This window comes from Sarcophilus harrisii, chromosome 2, assembly GCF_902635505.1.
Source record: "Sarcophilus harrisii chromosome 2, mSarHar1.11, whole genome shotgun sequence".
Taxonomy (NCBI): Eukaryota; Metazoa; Chordata; class Mammalia; order Dasyuromorphia; family Dasyuridae; genus Sarcophilus; species Sarcophilus harrisii.
Window position 1 is genome coordinate 91,091,179 of NC_045427.1, and position 23,708 is coordinate 91,114,886.

General features: G+C 34.3%; 1 protein-coding gene across 29 annotated transcripts in view; it reads right to left on the minus strand.

Moving 5' to 3' along the window:
* Window positions 1-535: 535 nt before the first annotated feature.
* The window catches only part of NRXN1 (neurexin 1), a 1,358,646-nt gene continuing 1,335,473 nt past the window's right edge, over window positions 536-23,708 (minus strand). For all 29 annotated transcript variants that reach the window (XM_031957196.1, XM_031957194.1, XM_031957193.1 and 26 more), the window contains one exon: window positions 536-4,527. In XM_031957196.1, coding sequence (XP_031813056.1) covers window positions 4,223-4,527 — 305 coding nt within the window. In that variant the 3' untranslated portion in view covers window positions 536-4,222. The remainder of the gene's footprint in view (window positions 4,528-23,708) is intronic.

The following is a 23,708-nucleotide window of genomic DNA, read 5'->3' on the forward strand; positions in this document are numbered from 1 at the left end:
CTTCCAGCCCATTTTACTAGGTTTAATATCTCCATCTTTGAAGATTGCTTCAATGACCATCCAAATTTCCAAAATTTCCATACCTTGTGTGAACATGTGACAAAATGCCTTTAAACATCGTAGACATCCAAGGAAGAATTGAATGGTGTTCAAGATATGTAATAAGCCCAGCCCAATAACTGGCACAGAGTAGGCACTTAAATACTGTTGGATAAGTTACTGAGATAATTGTTCTTTTGGTGATGTTTCCTATGGATTTGCTGCAATTATAGGGTGAGATCTTTGTCTATTCACCTTGTCCATGGTTCATGGTTTCTCTCTCAGGTAGCTGTGGAAATGTGTTAGTGAACTATGTCATCATGTTCTCTCAATTTACAATTGGCCATATATTAATTATTACTACCATGTCAACATGAAGCGTATATGATGTATATAGATCAATTCTGCTTTGGATTTTGCCTATTATGAGAGAAATTTCTTTGTTCTTTTATTTCTGATAAACATTATTATGAATGAATTGACTTAGCATTACAAATAGTGTAATATAATATTTTAATCAATATAGAAAATGGATACAGATATGCATGCTATTTCATTTAAAGAGAGAAAAAGTACAAACATTTCAGTTTCTGAGTAAATTGTTTTGACTGGTCTAGTTTTGTTTTGTTTTTTAATAGTTGTCAGTTGCTAGTCTGAAAGAATGATAAATTATGGGGTAGTCTGCACTTAAAACTACTTCTTGGTTGACATTATTTCCCAAAGGTCATTCAGATTTTGTGGGGGGAATATATTAAAAAGGTGAAAGGGGATAGTGTATTTATGAAACAATTAAATGAATTTAGATAACAGAGAATGTTTTTTTTTTTCCATTAAGCTTGATTTTTTAAAACATTACTGGAATAAGCTTGTCCTTAAAGCAAAAATGTTTCTGAAACTATAAAATGAGAACACATTAAAAAACACCTTTTTATGTTGTAGTTGAACCCCTTCTTTTTTAAATTTATAATTTTTAATCCATAAAAATAATGGAAAATATAAAATTTCCCCCTTTCAGTTATACCCTTTCATAATCATATGCTTCCAAAGAAGTAGATCCCACAACCTTTGTGATTTGTCACTTATTTTCCCCTCTTTCCTTAATCTTAGTTATTTTTTTCTTTAACAAAAAGATGTCATATATAGCTTAAAAAAATCCAAGTCCAACAGTGTATTAAGAAACATTTTATTAACAAAACAGTAAATTCCACTTGCTTAGCATTTCCAATAATGGATAAATTGGCCTTGCAACAGAAAAAAAAAAAACCCTTAGATATCTAATCACACAAAGCACTAGAAGGATTGGGGCATCTTGTCTCTTTGATGATTTGGAGATGGCCCATTCACACTTTATTTTAGTGTTCTGTTTTTAAAAAGGCAACATATTACATGAATAGAAAAGAAGCCTCCTCAATCAGACAAATTACAGGCTAAGATATAACCAAATTGATGTAAGGTAGTTTGAAACGATAAAATAATAGCAAAGGCTACATATGGAACCCTGGTACTTCTGGTATGTAGATAGTTATATGTTTTTTTCCTCTTCTTATATTGAGAAGAAAATAAGAAATAATGTGAAATTTTGTGTCTGCTAACAACATCAGGAATACATTTTGCTGGATTCATTGGGTCACATTGAATTAGTAATTTTATGGAAAGAAATTCTGGTCAAATATCATTGAAAAGACACTTTCTAATCAGCCCCAATTCCTGTCTCTGCTATCTGTACCACCTTACAATTTTCATAGGCAATCCATCCTGATTAAATTGTAAAATAATTTTGAATGGGAAATATTTCAAGTTCAGGACATGCTATGGAAGAGTTACAATTTTTTTTTAAAATTCTCGGGCTATCAATTACTTAAGGTAATATTTACCTTCCTCTTTTTGTTGGCTTTCCCTGAGTAAGGGTGAATGACAAATGTAATAATTTGAGAATTCCATTGCTTGGCAGTTTTTTTTAAGAAAACATTTAATGGATATTATCAGATTTAATTTCATGCCTCCTACTATCAAAATCTTAGGAATAATTTCCCAACCAAAAGATCTCTCCAGCTAACACTTTGTTGGAAACTCTTAAAGAGTGACAGTTCATTTCCATTTTTATGTATGCCAATTAAACAGGTAAAAAGTGTTATATTTCTGAGAGGCATACCTATGCCACTACTCAGCCTTCTTTATCAGCAAGAACAAGAAACACATGATATTGTGCTGCATTGTTGCCCCTTGTTTAAAGCTAATTTTAAAATCATATTACTGTTTTGTAAAATTTAAACATCCATATTTTTTTCCAGGAGGCATTCAAGTAATGCAACTGATTTCTAATAAAGTACCTCTTTCAGCCCAATAATAGATTTTTCTTTGCATTACTTTATTATAACAAATGATTTATTGCTGTGATCTTCATTGAATATGTTAAAAAAAAAACTTTGTGTATAATCTATATCATTCTAATACTTAATATGGGTTAAACTAACAAAATGTTCATTAATGACATGAGCATAATTTTAAAAGTTATTTTAAAACATAGTCTTAATGGTCAACTAATATATGATCTTTTAGGATATTTAGTAATACAGAATCCAAAGTTGTTTAAAATACTTTCTTATAGGAAAAAAGTGCCCACTTTTCAAAAATCTTTAACATGCACTTCAAGTTCAGAGAATATATATCTTTTTTTAAAATTAGAAATGAGTTTTCAATTGCAGCAGCCAGGGTTAAGATAGAGATAAATCATTTTTGTTTCTGTTACCTGCCCCCACAATAGTTTTCACCTGCAGGAACAGTCCACTAGTGAAATTCTGTGCGATAAATTTCAGATTAGTAAGGGACTACAATTTTCTCAGTATTTCCTGGGAGCAAAACTTTAATGAAGCAAACCACACCATTCAGCAACAACACCTTGATCAGCCCATCTACCCACCCCTCCCATTTTTCACTCTGTAAGTAAATGTTGACTAATTTATGAATGTTTGGGTTTAACATCAAATTTGACTGATTCCAATGGTCAATAACAGATTTGGGAGGTATAGAATAGGGGAGAGAGGACAATTACAAGAGATATATACTATATATGTATGTATTTTGCCTTCTAATCCACATCTCTCATACAAACTACTAAAACTCATTTGCAACAGAATAGAAGCTGTACAGGTAAGAAAAAAATTAGCTGACTCTTTGTATATACATTCATACATATCCCCCTTAGAATAATCACTACACTGTAAAACTTGTTTTTAAAAAAAGAAAAAAGAAAAGAATTATGTGGCAATTTATAATGGCAGCAAAAAACTGAAATAGGTTTGGTGCTCCAGATGTCATAAAACTCTCTATACCTAGCAACACTTATAACATTGAATCGACCAAAAATGGCTGAAGAGCAGAGATATAGATTGCATTGTCTATACAACAGGCTATAAAACGTCACTTATCACAGTCCAGAAAGCACACATAGATGTGTTTTATATAAACATATGTAATAACATATTAAGCGTGCATGAAAATTTCCCAAATGATTGCATCTATGCCCTCTTGTTTTTGTTTAATTTTAGTGTGAAAACGTGCCTTATATTTCACATACTGGAAAATAAGGCCTCCATACTTTTTTCTTCCCTTACAACCAGAAAGGGGCTTTTTGAAAGTGTTCTAACACAAGTCTTCAAAAAAGCCAGCACTTCATCTCCAATGCAAGCTCCAATCACTGCTCCTGGTACACGAGGCAGCAAACTCATTAAGGTTTGCATGTTGAGTCAGACCGAATGGCAGAGTCTTCTCTGGCAATAAGACTCCCTTCTCAAGAAAGCGCTAGCACTTTGGCTAAATCCAGAATCATAGGTAGCTTCTTTTTTTAAATTTTGTTTTGTTTTGTTTTGTGCCTTGATGTGATAATACTCCTTTGCTTTATGAATGCGTTAGGGTCATCACCGTCTCTTTAGAAATGTTCCAGCAACATAAAGACAGGCAGAGTAAATGAAAACACTGTGGATGTTAGGGAATTTACTAGCCCCTGATTTCTGGAGAAACAAGAGCATGAGATACTTGTTTTTAAAAACAGTCTTTCCTTCCTGATTATATTCCCTGTCTTCTTTTGTATGTGCTTCATAAAAAGGAAAGTAAATAAGTTTGTATTATGTCTCAGATAAAATGAAGACTATTTCTATACAAGGGTCCTTTGGGGATGTTCGGATCAGACATAATACTCTTTATCCTTGTTCTTCTTGTTTTTGTTGGAACTTTTAGCACTGTTGGGTTGTTTCTCCTTCACGACTGCCCCGTTGGACTGTGCTGAGTTACTGATGTAGTTTCGACTCTCATCTACGTGGTATGAGCCTTCATCTCGGTTCCTGTACTTGTACATGGCGTAAAGGAGGATAAGGATGCACAGGGCGGCAGCGGCTACAATCCCAACGACCATGCCTGTTGTGCTGCTCGACTCTCGGATCACTTCCGCAGAGCCGGGGTAGTCTCTGCCACCTGCTCGAGTCGGGTTGGCTGGAGGAAAAGGGGAGACAAAAAGATGGAGGTCAGTACTGAATTTACCGCAATCACGGAACTACATTAACATTGAGATCTCTTTTTGTCCTTAATGGAACAGCACTTATTGGCTTAGGGAAAGTGCAGTGCTGATAAGTAGGATGACCATCGCTTCTTGGTCACTAAAGAGCAGGAGATGTGAATTGAAAGTACTCAGGAGAGATTTTTCTCTCATACTGTAAAATCATAGTATTAATTATTTTAGCAAGATCTAAAAGTGCATCATTAAGTAATCTCAATTTAGCACAAAACAAAATAAAAAATCCTGATCATTGAATTCATGTTGCATATTCATAATGAAAATGAAAAACACATTAATGAAAATAGTATGGCTCCTTATGATACCAATGGGTATCATTTTGAAAAACAAAGTGATTCTATTCAGACTAACTAGCTATGGGATCCATGACCTGAGTTCATCCTTTAAAACTTAATTCAAATGACATCTCCATGAAATCTTCATTGATCTTCCTTCAACAATTTTCCCTCAAGCCTTACAAAACAGTTTGTTATTTCTGTCTTTCTAATGGATTTTACAGATAACATGTCAATGTCTATGTTTTATTCCCCTATTAAATTAGAAGGTCCATAAAGTTCTAAGAAATTTTATATTCCCTCTAGAACTTAGTATAGGGAAGTATGCACATAAGATGCTTAATAAATTGTTATTGAATGAATGAAGATATATCATATTCATGTATGTGGTCCTTCAATACCTATTAAATGCTGACTCTGTTCTGAAGACTTGCCTTGTCCTCCAAGTTATATTTAAGGATTATACTGGATTCTTGAATCAGTGCAGAGAAGTCTGCATAAGTTTGGATTTTTTTTTAAATATTAGTTTCCATATCAGAGGAGGGATACAGAATGTAAAGTATTGAACAATAAGCTAATCTGTGCATTTGAGAAAATCTAATTGCATACATTTTAAAATGTAATTTTAGTCACTTATCTTTACAATGTGCAAAACATGCAATTGCCTTCTTGACTTTAAAGTTTTTTCCTTTTTTTTTTTTTTTTAATTCTAAGGACAAAACTTTGGAGGAAAGCATATTTTCCATAATACATAATTCTCCAAAAAGAATTTAGGCTTAAAACTGTTTGTGAAGTGAAGCAATGAGAAACAAATGGCTAGATCAGCTACCAAGGTCAGTATTACCCATGGCAAATGAGATTGCCAACTGAATTATTCCATCTTTCATAACCACAATGAGATGATAGGATATAGATTTAACAGTGGAAGAAGCACAATGAAGGAAGAAGGATGGAGAGGAGTCATTTCCTTAAATCTCTAACTTAAAAAGTATTATAGACCAGTATAAATTTACCATAGATCAACTGATTAAAAATGATCCAGATGAAATTAATAGATTACTTACTTATTGGAGATAAGCTAAGAACTTTTAGCACATGAGATACACTTGAAATACTTTTTGGGGTACCCTAAGGCTTCAAGTAATTAAAAAAATCTCTGAAAGAACCTAGTTAAGAGCTAAAACATATCATTTTTGAGGAGAGAAGAAACCTAAGAGAAAAGATTTTTTTAGTGTTACAGATAAAGAAACTGAAGCTTAGAATGGTAAAAATAGGCTTCTCTTTCTTAAATAATAAGAGAGGTTGCATAATATGTTGAGAAAAGGTCATTGAGATGGTATAATGGAGTCTTGAAATTTAAAGTTAGTTAGAAAGATCAAAATGCAAAACCTGCCTCTGATACCTGTTAGCTGTGTGACCCTGAGCAAATCATTTAAACTTTCTCAGCATCATTTTCCACATCTGTAAAATGGGGATAATACCTACATCACAATGATGGTGTTAAAAAAAAAAAAAAAAAAAGTGAGATAACATGTAAAGTACTTTGCAAACTTTAAAATGTTACATGTTTAAAATGTTATGTAAATGCTAGTTATGAGGAGGATAAAATGTTATGTAAATGCTAGTTATGAGGAGGACGTGATGAGGATAAGAAGTAATAATTGTAGTAGTAGTAGTGGTGGTGGTGGTGGTAAAAAGTACTAATATGAGAATAAAAATTTCAGCGAGGTACAAGTTTCAGCTCTTGCTGTATGACTTTGGCTAAGTCATTGTAAAATGAAGGGATTGGCTAGAAGCAGATAGTCTGCAAACTTTCTTCCAACTCTAATATTCTGATTTTAGCAAGTCATTTCCAGACTGAGAACCCAGGTGTGCTTTTATTTCTGATCAATATAAATCTGTATTTTTAAAAAGCTGCTTATTAAAAATACCCATCTTTCTCCTCTCATATTCTGGTAATTAGTTTTTCAGAAAGATGATGAAGAAATATAATTTCTCGCTGACCTCTTACATCAGCAATTTCCCTCTCACTCAACAACTCTTCCATCATTCTACCATCTACCTCTCTCTTTCTCCTCTGTAACATAACATATACAAACATATATACATTCCGATTTGTAAAAACTGCTCTTACAGTTAAATAGATGGAATTATCATTCTACTTTTTAAAACATGACCTATAAATCTCACAAATTCTATGATTCCAAGATAATTCAACAATTTGAAAATATGTATTAAGTACAGAGTATTATATTAGGCATTGGAAGACAGAAATTTATAGCTAGGACATAATCCTTATTCTTATGGAGTTTATAATCAGCTATATAAAGTATTATATCATAGTTAAAGAATGAAACTATATAATAATAGATGAGAAATACATTCCAAAAACTTTGATTTTCAAATTAAAGTTTTGAAAGAGCTTAAAAACACCCAAGAGGAACCTTTTTTAGTTAGTACCTATTATTTTCCTTTTCCCCATTTTCTTAGACAACCCTCACATATCATTTCTTAGCTCCATTCACCTCCCAGGCAAACATATATAAAAGTTTGCAATTCCTTTTCCAAATAGTACAGTATATAATTTATTCTATATTAATATGGGTTGTTTGTTGGTTTTTTCCTACTGAAAAATAAGTTTTTTGGGGGGTACATTCTCTTAAAAAGCAAGTGAGCCCAGTCTTCATGAAAGAATAAGCAAAGTCTCTTGGCCAAAAATGAACTAAGGGAAAATCCTTCTGTGTTAAAGATGTCATTGCTTTCTTACAAAAGACAATATAATGGTGCTGAATAAAGCCTACAATTGCTTCTGTGGCCAATGCAGAATAAGACAAAGGCTACAATCCACTGTATTTGATTACAGGAAATTAATTTCCTCTCAAGAAAGAATACACTAGCCTGAAGAAATCTTGTCAGTGCCTGACAAACTAAAGGCTGCTCTTCTTTCAAAAAGACATCTTTGCCAAATTCTGTCAATTAGCTTTGCTACTAACTTTCATTAAAAGACAACTCTTCCCCTTGCCCATTTCCCAGTATAGTCTTTGATGTGTACTGAAACAAGGAACTCTATATTTAAATGTTACCTGTATCATTTTTCCACTTGCTGCAATACTTTCATTTAAACCACATTTTCACATTTATCTCACTTAGCCAGTCTGTCAGAGGAGAAGGGAATGAGGGCAGGATGGAGGTGAGATCTAAGACCTCTCCCTCAAAGTAGACTTATAGCATTTTGATGGTATATTTTTCTACATGGGAAGACATTAGAAACTTTACAAAGTAGGCTTACTTTGGGGAATTTATTTTTAGCAATGGAATAGCTTATCCAAAATCTGCCTTAGCTATTGTCTGCTTAAGTATTTTCTGATCTATTTTTCTTATAGATGTCTGAGAAAGAGGGAAGAGTAGAGGAAAAGAAAAAGAGAGAGGAAAAGCTTGTAACAATCTGCATTTTGTTTTGAAAAGACCAAAAAAGACACCTCAAAATCAGTTAAATACCTGATAAGTATCACTAATAGGACCAAAGAATATCTTCCTTATCTTTCATCACGGATTAAATTGACTTTATGCTATACATGCCAGTAAAACTATCCCTCAGCAAAACTACATATACCTGAAACATTTAAATGATATTTATTTGATAATTGCATATTTTTAAGAAGATGAAAAAAAAATTTTTTTTAATATTTTTGTCCTTGAGTTTCTTATCTCAATTGAAATTAAATGTTTAATGACTATTTGGAGAGTCAGTTTTGGTCTATGGAGGATATTGAATTGTTGATAATCCCCAACTAATTCTTGAAATCACTTTCTGTTTATTCTTCAGTCTTAAAGACTAAATGCTAGTTTGCTCAATCAGTGCTTTAATCAAGGATCAACAGTGTTTTAATATGAAAGTGGTGAGTGAGTTGGATCTAATATGTTAGACAAATATCCAATGGCCCAGCAGCCCAGACTTGGGACTTACATGGAGTAGTAGCTTCAATCTGGGGATCAGCCATATGAAATCATATATCTATTTTGTCTTATTTTTCTTCACCCTAGATCTTCCTGTGGGAAATCTTGGGATATGGTTCATATGTAGCTCTTATTTAGGTCTCCATAGTTGAAGCTAAGAGGATCCTCAGCTCTCTAAAAGCAACCAATGTAACAATGTTTATCCAATATAGGACACCTTTTATTTTACCCCATGGAAAATGCAGAAAGGATTCAAAGTTAGTTCATAGATAATCAATACAATTTTTCCCTGACTGATGTCTTATTACCATACATTCCTGTTCTTCCCTCCCAAGGTATATACAATTCCCAGAATCATAGGCCCATTTTGTGATTTGAATTTTCCTTAGAAGAAAAATAAAGTTGAGGTTATTGGAGAGGAAACTATTCTATCAGGCTTTAAAAGTCATAATAATTCACTATAATGGCAGAGGGCAAAGCCTAAATATCTTGCTTCCCTATATCATGGCTCAGGGAATTGTTGCTATTGAATCACACAGTCACATGCATAATTTCTCCCTTCACAAGAGGCCCGCAACTGCTTAGAAAGGCCAGGTCCCCAATTTGTAGTCTTGCTGTTATTAGAGAGACAGTTCAAAACTGGCACTGCCCTAGACTTTCCTCCTCTAGAACAGGGGTCAGCAAATGGCCCAAAGACCCAATCCTGCCCCATACCTGTGAGCTAAAAAAGCTTTTTATATTTTCAAATACAATAAAACATCTCTTTTTTTTAGCTGGAGATAGACAAAAAAAGGCTACAGATGGGGGTTTGCTTGGCCCCTCCCCTAAAAGTCTAGATTCTAAACATTTTATTTATCCTTGTGATTACCAGAGAGAGACAACCTGTGGCTAGCACAGGAATTCCTCCACTTTTTCCTATGATTAAGGAACTCTCACAATTTAGCCAGGTAGGTCTCTCCAGAGACCACTTGGTTTGAAAGTACACTTCTGTGATGTCTCTGTAGAGCTGAGTCCAGGCCTGAAAAGCCTAGAAATTCTTCTCTCGAGCAAAATGGATCAGAATACATATAATCCCAGTTGACTCTGTCCCTAATCACTCTGGGCATCAGGGATTTAACATGTGCTGTTTGAACTTGTGTATGTGCTTGCTATGAACTGTTTTACTCTGTATTTAGATAAATAATACAATAGCAGGGAAACTGAGAGGGATACAGTGAAAGAGATTCATCAAGTCATGAGTTTTTAAGGTCTGCTTCTCATACATACTGGCTTGTGTATCTCTTAATCTTTCAACACATGAGAAAATCAATAGGACTATAAGAAGAGAATTGCTTATCAGCATTAGTAGAGGGAGTTTACCCACCTGGAATTCCCTGTTCTAATAAAATCAGTTTCAGACACCTCCCTCCCCATCTCAAAAAAAAAAAAAAAAAAATAGAGAAATCACTATTGTAATTGGTAGAAAGTTCCAAATATGCTAATTCAAAACACATTAAGTAGGACAGAATAGATTAAAGAACATTATTTATCTCCTCAACTCAGAATCAGAATATATTCCACCCACATTAAAATTTGTTTTCTTCCTCCCTGGTTTATAAGGAGGAACCACAAATAATCACTTCAGCCCATGGGAACATGGATTTTGGCCTGGAGTAAAGTATGAAAAGCCATTGTGAAGAGGCAGAATAAGATGGCTTGATTCAAAGATGCTACATGCTGGTTCAAAATTACTCAATAAGATCTGTGCTAAATCACAAAATTAGTCTCTATTTTCTTGATTAGTTGCAATCATATTTATTAAGGAACCCAAAGTCAAATCATTTTTGATGGTATAGACCACTGAAGAATAGACAACTTCTAGTGTCCTATATATAATCCCTAGGAATACTTCATTTTGCCAAGTCAAGTCAGTATTTAATAAAAATTCAATTCAATAAACATTTAAGTACCATGCCAGGCACTGTATATTGTAAATATGAAGCCAGATGAGAAGGATCATAGCCAAATCCTAGATCTAGACCAGCACTAGGCATCCCTAATTTTTGACCACTATGAAAAAGACAGAGAAAAGGGGGTCTTGTTAAAGTCAAGGGGCCTACTTGAATCTGAGCTATGAACTCTTTTAAGCTGGAAAAGAAATTGCCAAATTCAAGCTCTCCACAATATTTTTGGTGAGCAAACAAAAATGCAAGTCAGGGTAAATTAATTTTAATTCACTTATTCAGTGTTCTGTGATATCATCAGTGTGAATAATCCCTCCCTTTATTTAGGAGGACTGCAACCTTGTGTAATGTAGGTAACCTCCATAGATGCTCCTGAGATGGGGAAATCCATCATTCTCAGCAACAATCTGAGAAACCTCTCCAAAGATCAAGGACTATAGACCCACTGCTTAATATGAATGGCTAATTCTGGGTGTATGAACACCAGACCACCGTGGTAAATCAGGGACAGCGCATGGAGGCCTGCAAAATAAAAAGACCCCACTTTTATGAAGGAACTCAATTTTAGACAAACCAACTCAATGGAAGTTCCTCACATTTTGGGAGAATCCTTTGGTTTGGGAATCTGGACAAAACTGCTTCTCTCCAGCCTCACAGCCTTTAAAGCAGGGGTGGGGAGTGGGGAAAATTCTTAACTTTTGTGGGGAGGTGCCATGGGCAGTCTAGTAAAACTTATAAGCACCTGTTCTGGAAAATGCTTTAAAATGCATAAATTAATTACATAAGATCACAAAGGAAATAAAATATTAAAATCAAAATAAAATTTTCTCCTTGAAAGTTATAATTAGGCCCCTTAAAAATCTATCCAGACTTCAGATTAACAATCCCATCTTTTTGTACTGAAAATAATGTGATAGTCATGAATTGTTCCCTTCTGCCTTGAGCGTCCATCTTGTTACTGCTCTCCCTTCTCCCCATTACCTTCTCTCCCTTTCACTAAAGTGTTCCCTCATAAATGGCACCTGGTGATGTTGATTTCATGGAGCCTGACAGTGAGCTAGTCAGACAACAGATAACAACATCAAGAGACCTATTACTAGAAGCCTGGCTGGTCTGGAATAACCTGCAGTGCCTGTGGTTTACTGGAATTGTTAACAGATAAACAGTGTCTTCTCCAGGCAACAGTAAAGAGTTTAACTTCTGAATGAAAAAAGGAAATTAATTTTACAAATCTCTCCAATCACTAGTACTCTATCATTTATAAAAATAAGTATTGAATATAATGACAAATGTAGCCAACTCCTTATTCCCTACCAAGACTAATAGAGTTTACTTGAAAAACTGAAATTTAAAGAGAGGATTTTGGGAAGATTGCAAAGATTTGGCTCTCAAAAATTTTTCTAAAAAAAAAAAAAAGACAAAACATTGTCTCAGAGAAGCAGAAATAAACATGGGTTAGAACAGTTGTCCTCCTAAAACAATCTGAGCAGACCTCAGGAAAGACCTGACCTTCAGGTATAGAGGTTCCATTAAGTAAAGTGCAAAAGCCTCCAGGCCAGCTCTGAAGAAAGAAGAAACAAGAAGCCCTGGGGGCAGTGGAGTTAAGAGACAGTCTCAGCCTTAGAAATTGTCATTTTGCTAGCAGTATTGGGGGGGAGGGACTAACTCCTGAGTAGGAGAAAATTAAAGGACCTTCTACTGTTGAGGGTACAGAACAGTCGTACTGACCAGAATGTCCTGGGTTGTAGCTGTGGGAAGAAGGAAGCTAGTATACAAGTGTTGGAGTACAGAATGAGGATCAGGGCCCTTTTTGGCTGTGGGCAATTGCAAAAGAACAGAGCATCTGGTTTCAGTTCCAGCATAGAGAGGATAGCTATAATTTGCAGCCACTGAAGGAATTTATTATTATTATAGCTGGGGGCCGTAGCTGTGGTTAGTAGAGAGGAGAGGCCATGGTGGGCCCCAAGACAGAGCTCAGAAAATAACAGTAAGAAGACTTGGGGCAATATCCCTATTAGACACGCCTATAGACTACAACTTGATTACACTAAAAACAACTGTAAAAACAAAAATAAGTAAGCAAAGAAGAATGAATATAACCATAGACAGTTACCATGGGGTTGGAAAGATTTGGGTTCATATTCAGAGGAAGATAATGAAGCTAAAAAAGGCACTCTTTTCAATGATAAAGATCAAAAAGTCCCAAATATACGAAAAGAGATCTTAGAAGAATTTTCAAAAGGACTTTAAAAATCAAGATTGAGGAAAAATTAGGGAAAAAATAAAAGCATCCAAGAACATTTTAAAAATATGAAAAGAAAGTCAAATTGAAATTGGGAATCAAAAACGCGAGGAAGAAAAATTGAGGAAGAAGCTAATGATATTCTAAGACACCAAGAAATCATAAAACCTCTGATTGTGATATTTAAATATCAATTAATTACAATCAGGATTACACAAAACCTAATAGCTACCACAGTGAAATGCCATAGGTACTGGAATATTATATTCCATAAAGCAAAAGAACTGGGGTTATGACCAAAGGTAATTTACTCAAAAGTTTAGTATAATCCTGAACGGAGGACAGGGAGAAGATATTTAAAGAACTGAAAGAATTTCATGGTTTTGTCACAAAACCTCCAGAACTTAAGGAAAATTTGACATATAACCTGCAGGAGAAATAAGGTTAAAATTAAAGACCAATTATAAGGGACTCAATAAGGTCAAAATTTTTACTTCATATCTGGGAAAATATTAGCAGTACTCTCATGATTGTGATTATTTGGATAGTTTGAAAGAAAGACTTGGGCTGAACTGAGTTTGATGAAGTGATTCTTAAAAAAATAAATAAATAAAATGATATAGAGAAAAGTTAAAAAAGAGTTATTATCAAACACAAATGAGGCATAAAAGAAAAAAAAAACATACAAAAAAAAAACTAGTTAAGGGATAGGGCAGGTAATGCCAGAAATTTACCCTTACCAGGAATGAATTCAAGAGGGAATTCTCTTTCTCTCTGAAGTTACTTAACAAATCAGAATACCTGTACCACCTACCTCATCATTGCAATGATCAAATGCATTAAATATGTGTATAATATCCATGTGTACTATTTCTCCAGGTGCTGCCCTTGTCTGGATCTAGAGTCTTCCACATTTGGCAGAAGGGAAAAAAATACCAGGACAAAACTGTTCCATCTGGAAGCAATATATAACACCTAACATGGGACCTATTGGCCAAAGGCTAATCAGGCTTTTATTATGAAAACAGAGTCAAAATCAAGATGCAAAAGCCCTACAGGGAGATAAGGTGTAAGAGTAGGAGGGAAGGCAAGTCTTCCTCCATAATATGGGGGTACGAGTTAGGCAAAGAGTTCTCTAAACATTCTGGAAGTATTTGTATGTATTTATTCCTGGTTCTCCACCTATGCAAAGCTCCTTCCCTCCTCCAGATTCCTTTGCTTTCATCTCATTTGGATAGCCCCCATCACTATCACCTTATTGCTCTCCATGGCAACACATCTCTAAGTGGTGGCAGATACTATGAAGTTCAATTTAAGTGTGAACTATTATTATTCTTTGTTTCTTCAATCCCACCCCACTTATTTCTTCCTGTTTTTTTCTTTTCACTATATCTTCAGTCTTTCTCCACTAGCTCCTTCTCCTTTCTTGAGAAACATATTAAGTCTCTATTTCTACAAATATCTTTGTAGACCTTGCTAGCCCCTCATCTATCTGTTTACTTTCCCATCCTTCCCACATATATTTTAAATAAAGTTTATATTTGCTACCTTACTACCTGCTCACAGCTTGAATTCCTGCAATCTAATTTCTGTTTCCCAGTTTTCTACTGAACCCTCTCTCCATCTCTATTGTTGGATTGTTTCTTACTCTTTAGGTGATTATTTGAGGTTTTCTTGGCAAAGGCACTAAAGTGATTTGTAATTTTCTCCTCTAGCTCATTCTACAAATAAGAAAGATGAAGGAAACAGAGTTACAAGATTTGTCCAAGGTCACATCGTTAAGTATCTGAAGTCCAGATTTGAACTCAGATTTTTTTGACTCCCGTCTGATACTCTATCCACTATGCCACCTAAACTACTCTGCTACCATCCCTCACAAAACTTTCTTAAGTATTCATTAAAAAATATTCTTTTGATCCTTATTTTCATTGGACTTTTTATTGCTTTTAACAATGATCAAGACAACCCTTTATTTTTCATGAATGGCACATTCAGTTCTCCTTCTGGGTCTCTGGCCATGTCTTTCTCCTATGCTGTCTCGTATCTTACCCTTCTTCTATGTTGCCTCATATCTTATCCTTTATACCAATTTCCAACACTCAAAAGAATTATAAAAGCTCAAAGTTGGAATGAACCTATGAGGGATGCTTTGTCTGCTACTTCTCCTAGACATCAGCATTCCTGGAAGTATTTCTGCTCGCAAGGTAGCTTATTCTCTTTTTATAGTCCTAATTATTAGGAAGTTTTCCTTAAATCAAAGTCTAAAATTTTTTTTTTTCAAACTGTCAGCCCTTGTTCCTAGTTCCATCCATTCTTGGGACAAAAACATGCCTAAACCCTAATCTAAATGATTCAAACTGAAGACAACTATCACATCTCCCCTCAGTCTTCTCTTCTGAACTGATCCTTATAGGACACAAACTTGAGACTTTTCACAATTCTATTCAACTATTACATTGACGTGTAAAAAGTATTGGATTTAGAGTCAAAGACTTGGTTTCAAAATTCAACTCTGTTTCTTGTGATCTTGGATAAGTTACTTAACTCTGTAAAAATGAAGGCTTTGGATAAAATAGCTTCTAAACTGCCTTCCAGCTCTCTCTGTATGAGTTATGTTCATTTTGGGTTGGTTCATTAATTTGCTGATGCTCTTCCTAAAATAAAGCACCTAGAATCAAATGCATGACATCACATGTGATTTAACAAGAGCAAAGTGCAATGAAACTCATTCATTGACTATTTGTGAACCAGTCGCTTTATTGTATGGACCAAGGACCAGAACCTCGAAGATTTAACTCTTTCAGCACGCTAGCTTTTGCTTTGGGACTCTGTTACCCTAATTGGTGAGTGCTTCATATGGCCTATTATTCATATGGCATCTTCAAACATACTTTCCTTTTACTGCTTGGTCATCTCCTTACTATGTTCTGCTGAACTAACTTATTAGTCATCTCTTTATCATGTCCTGCTGTCCTACTCTGTTCTATGCTTTCCAGTTTTTGAATTATGAGTAAATCAATACTGCCAGTGGTAATGGAAAAGGTGAGTTCCCCTATTGCTTCGCTTTCTATCCATGCTACTTTCCTTTCCACCCCCTTCCTTTCTATGACTCCCTATATTTGGCTAGAATGCAGAGTCCTTGAGAGTAGGAACAGTCTTTGCTTTTATGATTATACTCCACAGTGGTTAGCACAGTGCCTTATAACTAAACATATCTGATAGTTTTTTCTTAATCCCCATGCAGCCAGTTAAAAAGTGGTCTTGCCATTTCTTTATCTTGGTACTTCCTCATATGGGTCCCCTTTTTTCAATTCTATTACCATCACCCTAGTTCTAACTCCCACTATGGCTTATTGTTATAGTCTTCCTAGGTTTTCAATTTCTCCCCCCTCCCCTTTCTTCAGGCATTATCAGTTTAATCTTCTGATCATATCACCCTCCCTGCTCAAAATTATTCAAGGGTTCCCCATTGACTACCAGATAAATAAAGGTCTTAGTCTAACATAAAATTTTTTTCCATGATCTGTTTGCAATCTACTTTTTTAGTTCTTCCTTACATTACACATCTTTAAAAATGTTATTTTCCTCCAACTAGACATAAAAACAATTTAACTTTTTTTTTTCAAGTTTTGTGTTCCAAATTTTATCCTTCCCCTGTTCTTCCCTCTCTGAGATGGTAAGCAATCTCATATAATTTACACATCTTATGCCTCTTCCCTCAATCAAATCCAAAGTATTTAATGGCCAACAATGTGCCAGACTTTTGCCAGCCAAACTGGAGCTTTTGTTATCTACTTCATATCCCTCTCACTTTCTTGGCTCTTTGCCTTTCTTTATGATGCTCCCTCAACCCAGAATGTTTTCACTTCAGCTCTGCTCTACTTGTTTCTCAAGGGCCATGCAAATTGTCATATTCTGAACCTTTCCCTATTCTACTCTACTCTGTCTCAATGCTCTCTAGCTAGCTATACTATCTCCTCTGAATTAACAGAATATGTGGAATAACTCTCTTTTTAAAATTTCTTTTCATTCTACATAGTATTAGTTACTTGTCTATACATCCTAGCTGTGCTATTGCACTGAGGTAAAAAATTATTGGATTTTTGTTGATTAAATAAATGGAATATTGAGTCAATTTCATATTCTTTTTTAAAAAAAGAAACACAACCTTAAATTAGGAGCTTTTACACTAAAACAATACAATAGTGCTTGAATGTCTAATGCTATAATTATAGCAGGCTATGGAAGGGGGAAATGATTTATATTTCAAAGAATGGCCTTTCTACAGTCTTATCTTTACCCAAAGCTCTCTAAGTCATGCAAATTGACACCTTTACCAAAACTATTTTGTATACTTGAATGGGATCTTCATTCACTGTTATTTTCTTATATTTGTGTCATTTCCAAAAGAAGCAGTTAAGGACTAGATTATAGTTGCTGGGCAACTTTTATTGCTGATTTTATTTCTTCTGCATTCCTGTTAGTAAATAGTCATGGCACTTGAACATGATCCTGTCACACTGCAGGTAAACTACAGTTTCACTATGGATTAGGTTCAAAGAAAATTTAGGCTTTCAGGATTGAAGAAGTTTTTTAAAAGATTACCAATCTGAACAATAAAACAGTAAAAGATGAAACAGATAAAACACAAAATAATTGAGTCTGTTGCAAAAGGAAGTTCAGGAGATGATGCAAAGGGCCATAAAATACATAATAATCAACATATAACATTCTATTAACAAGAATTGCTGCATCCTTGGTCTTGCAGTGATCCATTCTCAAAAGTATTGGCAAGATGTGTTTATTGAATTTTTTCTCATTAAGACTCTTTGACCAGTCTTTTGGGGTTTATTGTAGACTAGACTAAAAATAATCAATTTTAAATTCCGTTTCCATCCCATCTAGGAAAAAAAATTGTCTAAAATGATCATATTAGGCCAGAGCTCTATATTGTGTCATAATAGATTGGAAAGTTATTATGATTCTAGTCAGCTCTCAAAAATAGTCTCAGATTTAAAGGGGAAGATTTGACTGTTCCCACTGTCCAGTTTTCATTAATGCTGTGAAAAGAAAATTGGAATTTTAGCTTCCTGTGGTGTTTGTGAATTGAAATTAATCCAGTTTTTTCCTCCACCGTAGCTCTCTCTACAAAGAATATACTTTCTTCATATCTATATTTCAACACAAACCATACCAGAAGAAAAGATGATGAGCAAATCACTCACAAGAATAAATGCTTAAATGATGCATTTGCAATGAAGCAGAGAGGCAATTATATATATGTGACATACACTAATTTTCACTTGCTGCATGGTTATTTTGAGAAGTAATAGATACTGAATTCCCAAATCACTCATTTTTCTCCCTCTTTCTGACCCTATCTATGCCCTAATGCACCTTTCTTCCTACATTTTAATCCTACAGTTCAGAAAAAAGGCTAAATGAAGGATGTTTCTGACATATCTCAGTCCTTCCTCTGATAAGCTGGTGATTCATGAAAACAACAACAAAAACGTTGGGATTTTAAGAGCTTTCTATGTCCTGCCTGACTGTGGGAGTCAACTTTGACCATCACTCCCCTGCCCTTTCTCCCACTTTAAGAGTGCCAGAATTGGAATGCCACTGACAAGGAAAATGGGAGAATCATGAACTTCAATACAGATTTACAAGTCATTCATTTGAATGTAATCATGTAAATAAAGTTTTTAATGCCAAACCAAACTAGTATCACTTAGATCAAGGAACAAAATCAGCATGTTCTTCTGAAGGTAAAAAAATGTCCAGAATGCCGGGCAAACTATCTGAATCTTCTGAGTCTCCAATTCCTAGAGGACTAGAGTTGATTTAAGTCTGATCTCTAACATACTAGTTTGGAGAGGCCACAGGGACATGCCTCATATATGTCTACTGTATTGTCCCTATGTCTCAAAATCTTATAAAGTTAACTCAAGTTAACTTTATCATGATAATAAATAAATAAATCATGATAATCATGATAATAAGGCTATATCTATACAAATATTTTGGTTTATTTCATTCTTGCCATGTTAATTCTTATCTAGATGTATCATCTTGGAGTCCTTCCCACCTAGAATATTATCTTTTTCTTTCCAGGTCACATAATTTGTATGGGGTACAGGCTTTGAACTCAAATCTTCCTGACTCCAATGTTGACTTACTTTCTACTGTACCATTCTACCTTAGGGCCCCATATTTGTCTAGCCAAACAATTAGATTGTTGAAAATTCCATCTCTTATCTGAAGTTTTCTCTAATGACTAACAGAATCTATAAAGTGATTTTCTTAAACTCAGGCTTAAACATCACATAAACATCATACACACACTCACACACACACAAAAACATACAAATCTTACTTCAGTGTTCTCCATTACCTTCAAGATTAAATATAAAATCCTTTGTTTCATTTTTAAACTCCATTACAACCAGAATCCTTTTTACTTTTCCATTTTCTTATGCCTTACTTTCCTCCATATAACCTACAGTGCAATGATACTTGTCTCCTTTGCTGTCTTTCACACAACTTTGTTCCTCTCACAACTCCATGCATTTCCATTGGCTCTTCTCATGTTTGCAATTCTTTCCATCTTCTTCTCAACTTTTCAACTGTTCTGGATTTCTCTGAATCTCAGTTAAAATCTTAGTTCTGTGAGACTAATCTTTATTTTTAGGACCTTTGCTCTGAGTTTAGTCTTTCTGAGATTGCCCCTACTTTTATCTAATTTGTTTGTACATAATTATTTGTAGTTTGTTTCTTTCATTATATTGTTAGTTCCTTAAGAGAAGTGTCTGGTTTTTCCCCTTCTTGGATTGCCATAACTTAGCCCATGGTGCTTGGCTTATAGTTTGTGTTTAATAAATGTGCACTGACTTGCCTTGGAAGCAACATGGTACAATGAAAAGAACTCTTGGCTTGGAATCTTGCACCCAAAGGTTTTGGTGGGCTGCTGTTATGGGTGATTGGAGGTCACAGTCCAAAGGGTTATGATGATTGGAGGTTAGAAAGGTGCCAGTAGCAGTGGAAACAGCTTTTGGAATCTTAGTAAAGAAGTATTACGAGATGAATGAAACATATATACAGAATTTTTGATCCTTTTCACTTCTACTTTTCTATTCCTCTTTGGAGAAGAGGCTTCCATTAACTGTCCAAATCTATGTTTCATCATCCCCCAAGAAGGAAAAGAGAAGAGAAACAAAAACATGACATACATATTCAAAGTGATTTGTAACTTCAAGGATGTTAGAAAGAGGGAAAAAGTAGTTAATGTTTGTGACTTTTATTTCCTAATTCTAGATCTTTGTACTCATGCCCTTTCATTCCTTTGACAAAAAGAAAAATGGTGGGCATCAAAGTACACCAGGGCTAAGGTGATATTTTCTAACACAGATTGATTAGGATTAATGAAAGAGAAGAACAGAAAGGTCTGGAAAGATTTACATAAAGTGATGCTGAGTGAAATAAGCAGAACCAGGAATACATTGTACAAAATAACTGCAAAAATGTGCAATGATCAACTATGAAAGGTTTGGTTATTCTCAGTAATTCAGTGATCTAAAGCAATTCAATAGGCTCTAGACAGAAAATGCCATCTACATCCAGAAAAAGAACTAATGAGACTGAATGTTAATCAACAAATGCTATGTTCACTTTTTTTTTTCTATTTTTTTTTCTCTCCCATGGTTTTTTCTTTTGCTCTGATTCTTCTCTCTTAACATTATTCAGAGTAATGTGTGTTAAAAATGAAGAAAAGAAAAAAGAAAAGAAGAAAAAAGGAAAAAAGAAAAAACACTAATCCTTATTAGTATAAGCTGAAATAGGAAAAAAGAAAGCTTGATGATCTTCCCCGTGGAAGAGAAAGGTAGTATATCACAATCATGCCCTAGATTGTAGCTCTTTGAGCAAGTATCCAGAATAAACAAAATGAAATGAAAAAAAAAGTCAAAATAAAACACTTTCTTAAACTTCATTGCTTGTCCCTTTAGCTTTTGAGGAAAGGAACTGCAGCTATCCATGCTATTAGGCTGGCTATTGTTCCCATGTGTCAGGGAATAGCTCTGTCCACTCCCTCCTCTCCAGTATTCTCTCACCTTTCCCTCCAGAGATACTTCTAAGTCCTGCTACAAGGAGAAAATCCTGCCCTCCAGTCTTGATCTTGCTTTAATTTTTTCTCTTCCCATTTTAGTAAAAAATATAACTCCTAAAATCTTCAGCAATGTATTTGTCCTTGCAAGGTGGCCTTGACCCTGTCAGGTGTATAGCCTTAGAGCAGGGGAGTACCTCAGAGACAGTGTTCTCAAGGAAACAACAAGGATTTGATCTTAACTGTTCTACAGTGTGGTGGGCAACAAGCCCAGAAACATAAACCCATCACTTCAGCAGTACCAACATCACACTTTCTCTGATCCTGTTACCCACAAGAAGGCAACTAGGTAAGCATGTAAAAGTCCCTAAAGTGGGACATACCCCAAATTCAAGTACTGGGTTAATAGTAATCAGATGTTTTGCTCATATCCCTACTGCAACTGTGTAGGCATTAGAATAAGCTAGTATCAAGACATAAACCTGGGTTTTCTAACTCTGCGCACTCTGTAATTTATCATATTTCCTTCATTCTTCATATATGGAGGAATTCTGCCATTATATATTGGCCTGATCATTAAAAATTCACCCATTCTTTTCCCTCTAATATCCCTAAATATTTTGATTATTAGTATCTGGTGATATTGGTGCAATTGGGCTCCAATTCAATCTAACTCTTCTTCATAGATCAAATGACTTCAACTGATAGCTAATATAATCTCTCCTGCACTAGAGTTGAAGAATTATTTTATTTACATATTTATAAATAATATAGTATAATAAATAATTAATAAACAATATATTATATAAAATATATAATTAATAAATAAATAAAATATAAAGTAATATATACACACACTATATATATTAATCCTACATTGACTTCTTCATTTTCATGTATTTAAATTATAATTTTTATATAATAATAGTTCACATTTACATAGAATTTTATTTTTTATTACATTATCTTATTCAAGATAGAAGGTAGGTATCACATGGATCATTAACCATAGTTTATAGAAGAAAAAAATGGAGACTTAGGTTGTTCCCAGTTGCAAAGTTATACGTACCAATACTCAAGTCTTGGTCCTCTGACTCTGGTTTCAATAATCTTTTGCTTATGTGTAAACTTAACTTTATGTACACTAAATTTTTCTCTTCAAGATTGGCAAATATATTACATCACAGTAGTATTTCTGACTTTCTTCTTTTCTAAACTCAATAGGACACTTGCCACACGTCAGCAAAAACTTTTAAATAGAGTTCTCTAAAAAGGAATCATGATGTACATTGGATAAACATCATTAGTAAAGGTGATATGTATGTAAGATTCCTGAGGAATTTTTCTTCACCTATTCATTATAGACCTGCCTTTTAAATTCTGTTATTTATTTTAAGAGTAAATTACATTAAGGAGCATTAATTTTCTCGGACCTAATTTTGGATTTCATTTAAAATCCAAAAATAGCAAATACACTAATATGTAAATACATATAATTTGCAAAAAGCCAGAATTTTCCAACTGTTCTGGTGAGACTATTTTTGGAGGGGGGTCCATTTGTTAACATATACTTAGTTCAACACTGATAAGAACCAATGTCCTGATTTTTTAGAATACTGAATTTGGAATCTTAGTAAAGAGTATCACAAGATGAATTAATAAATATCTTGGCACCAAACTTCCAATAACAGGTACCACAATGAAATTAGAGTCATTTAGAAAAATTCTACATATGATAGAAAAAGGGGTTTCATTATATAAAAACTATTGTTCTCAACAAAATATTGTTCTCAACAAAAAAAACTTCTGTCAGTGTCTACTACCTTCTTCTATCAGTCTTATTGTTAATATACAAAAACACTCACCACTGGCAAGAAAACTATAATTCTCTTCAGTACCCTCAGCAATGTAGGGAAGACATAAGTCAGGATAGTACCTAGTAAAAGCTTAGCTTTGGCTTGTTTTTAATATCCCAAATTCAATCTTAACTTCTTTATATTGGATGATTTCATGAATTCTTCAATGATTTCCATTGCAAAACTGCTAAACCTTCTAAATCATCTGGTTTTTGAAAGGTAGACCCCGCCCCCCGTCCCCTAGAAATAATTAGTAAGACAGAACAATCACCACTTGACTAGTTACTAGGATTTATTCATGTAATGCTAAAGGAAACAGATTGCTGTAGATTGCATTTTTTTTTTCTGATATGACCCTGAATCTACCATCTTGACATCAATTTGTTGGCTGTCACAGAATAATTAAATTCACTTTGGAATAATCACATATTCTTCTCCAAGAAGTTTAAATGTAGAACAAAATTATCTTCCAATCAGGCCCAAATAAATATGATCTAATGAATGACATTTCCCTTAAAATGATTTTGATGACTTATTTAATGAAAAGATGCACCTTGTTCAATATAGATGTCTTTATTCTTAATGGGTTTAATGGGACTGGTTCAATATAATCCTCTTATTTTTTTATCCTCAACCAGCATACTAGAAAACCACTCAGAACCACAGGATAATTGAAGTAAATTTGGCTTGATGAATACTAATAAATGTAAAGGACCTTTTGCAAC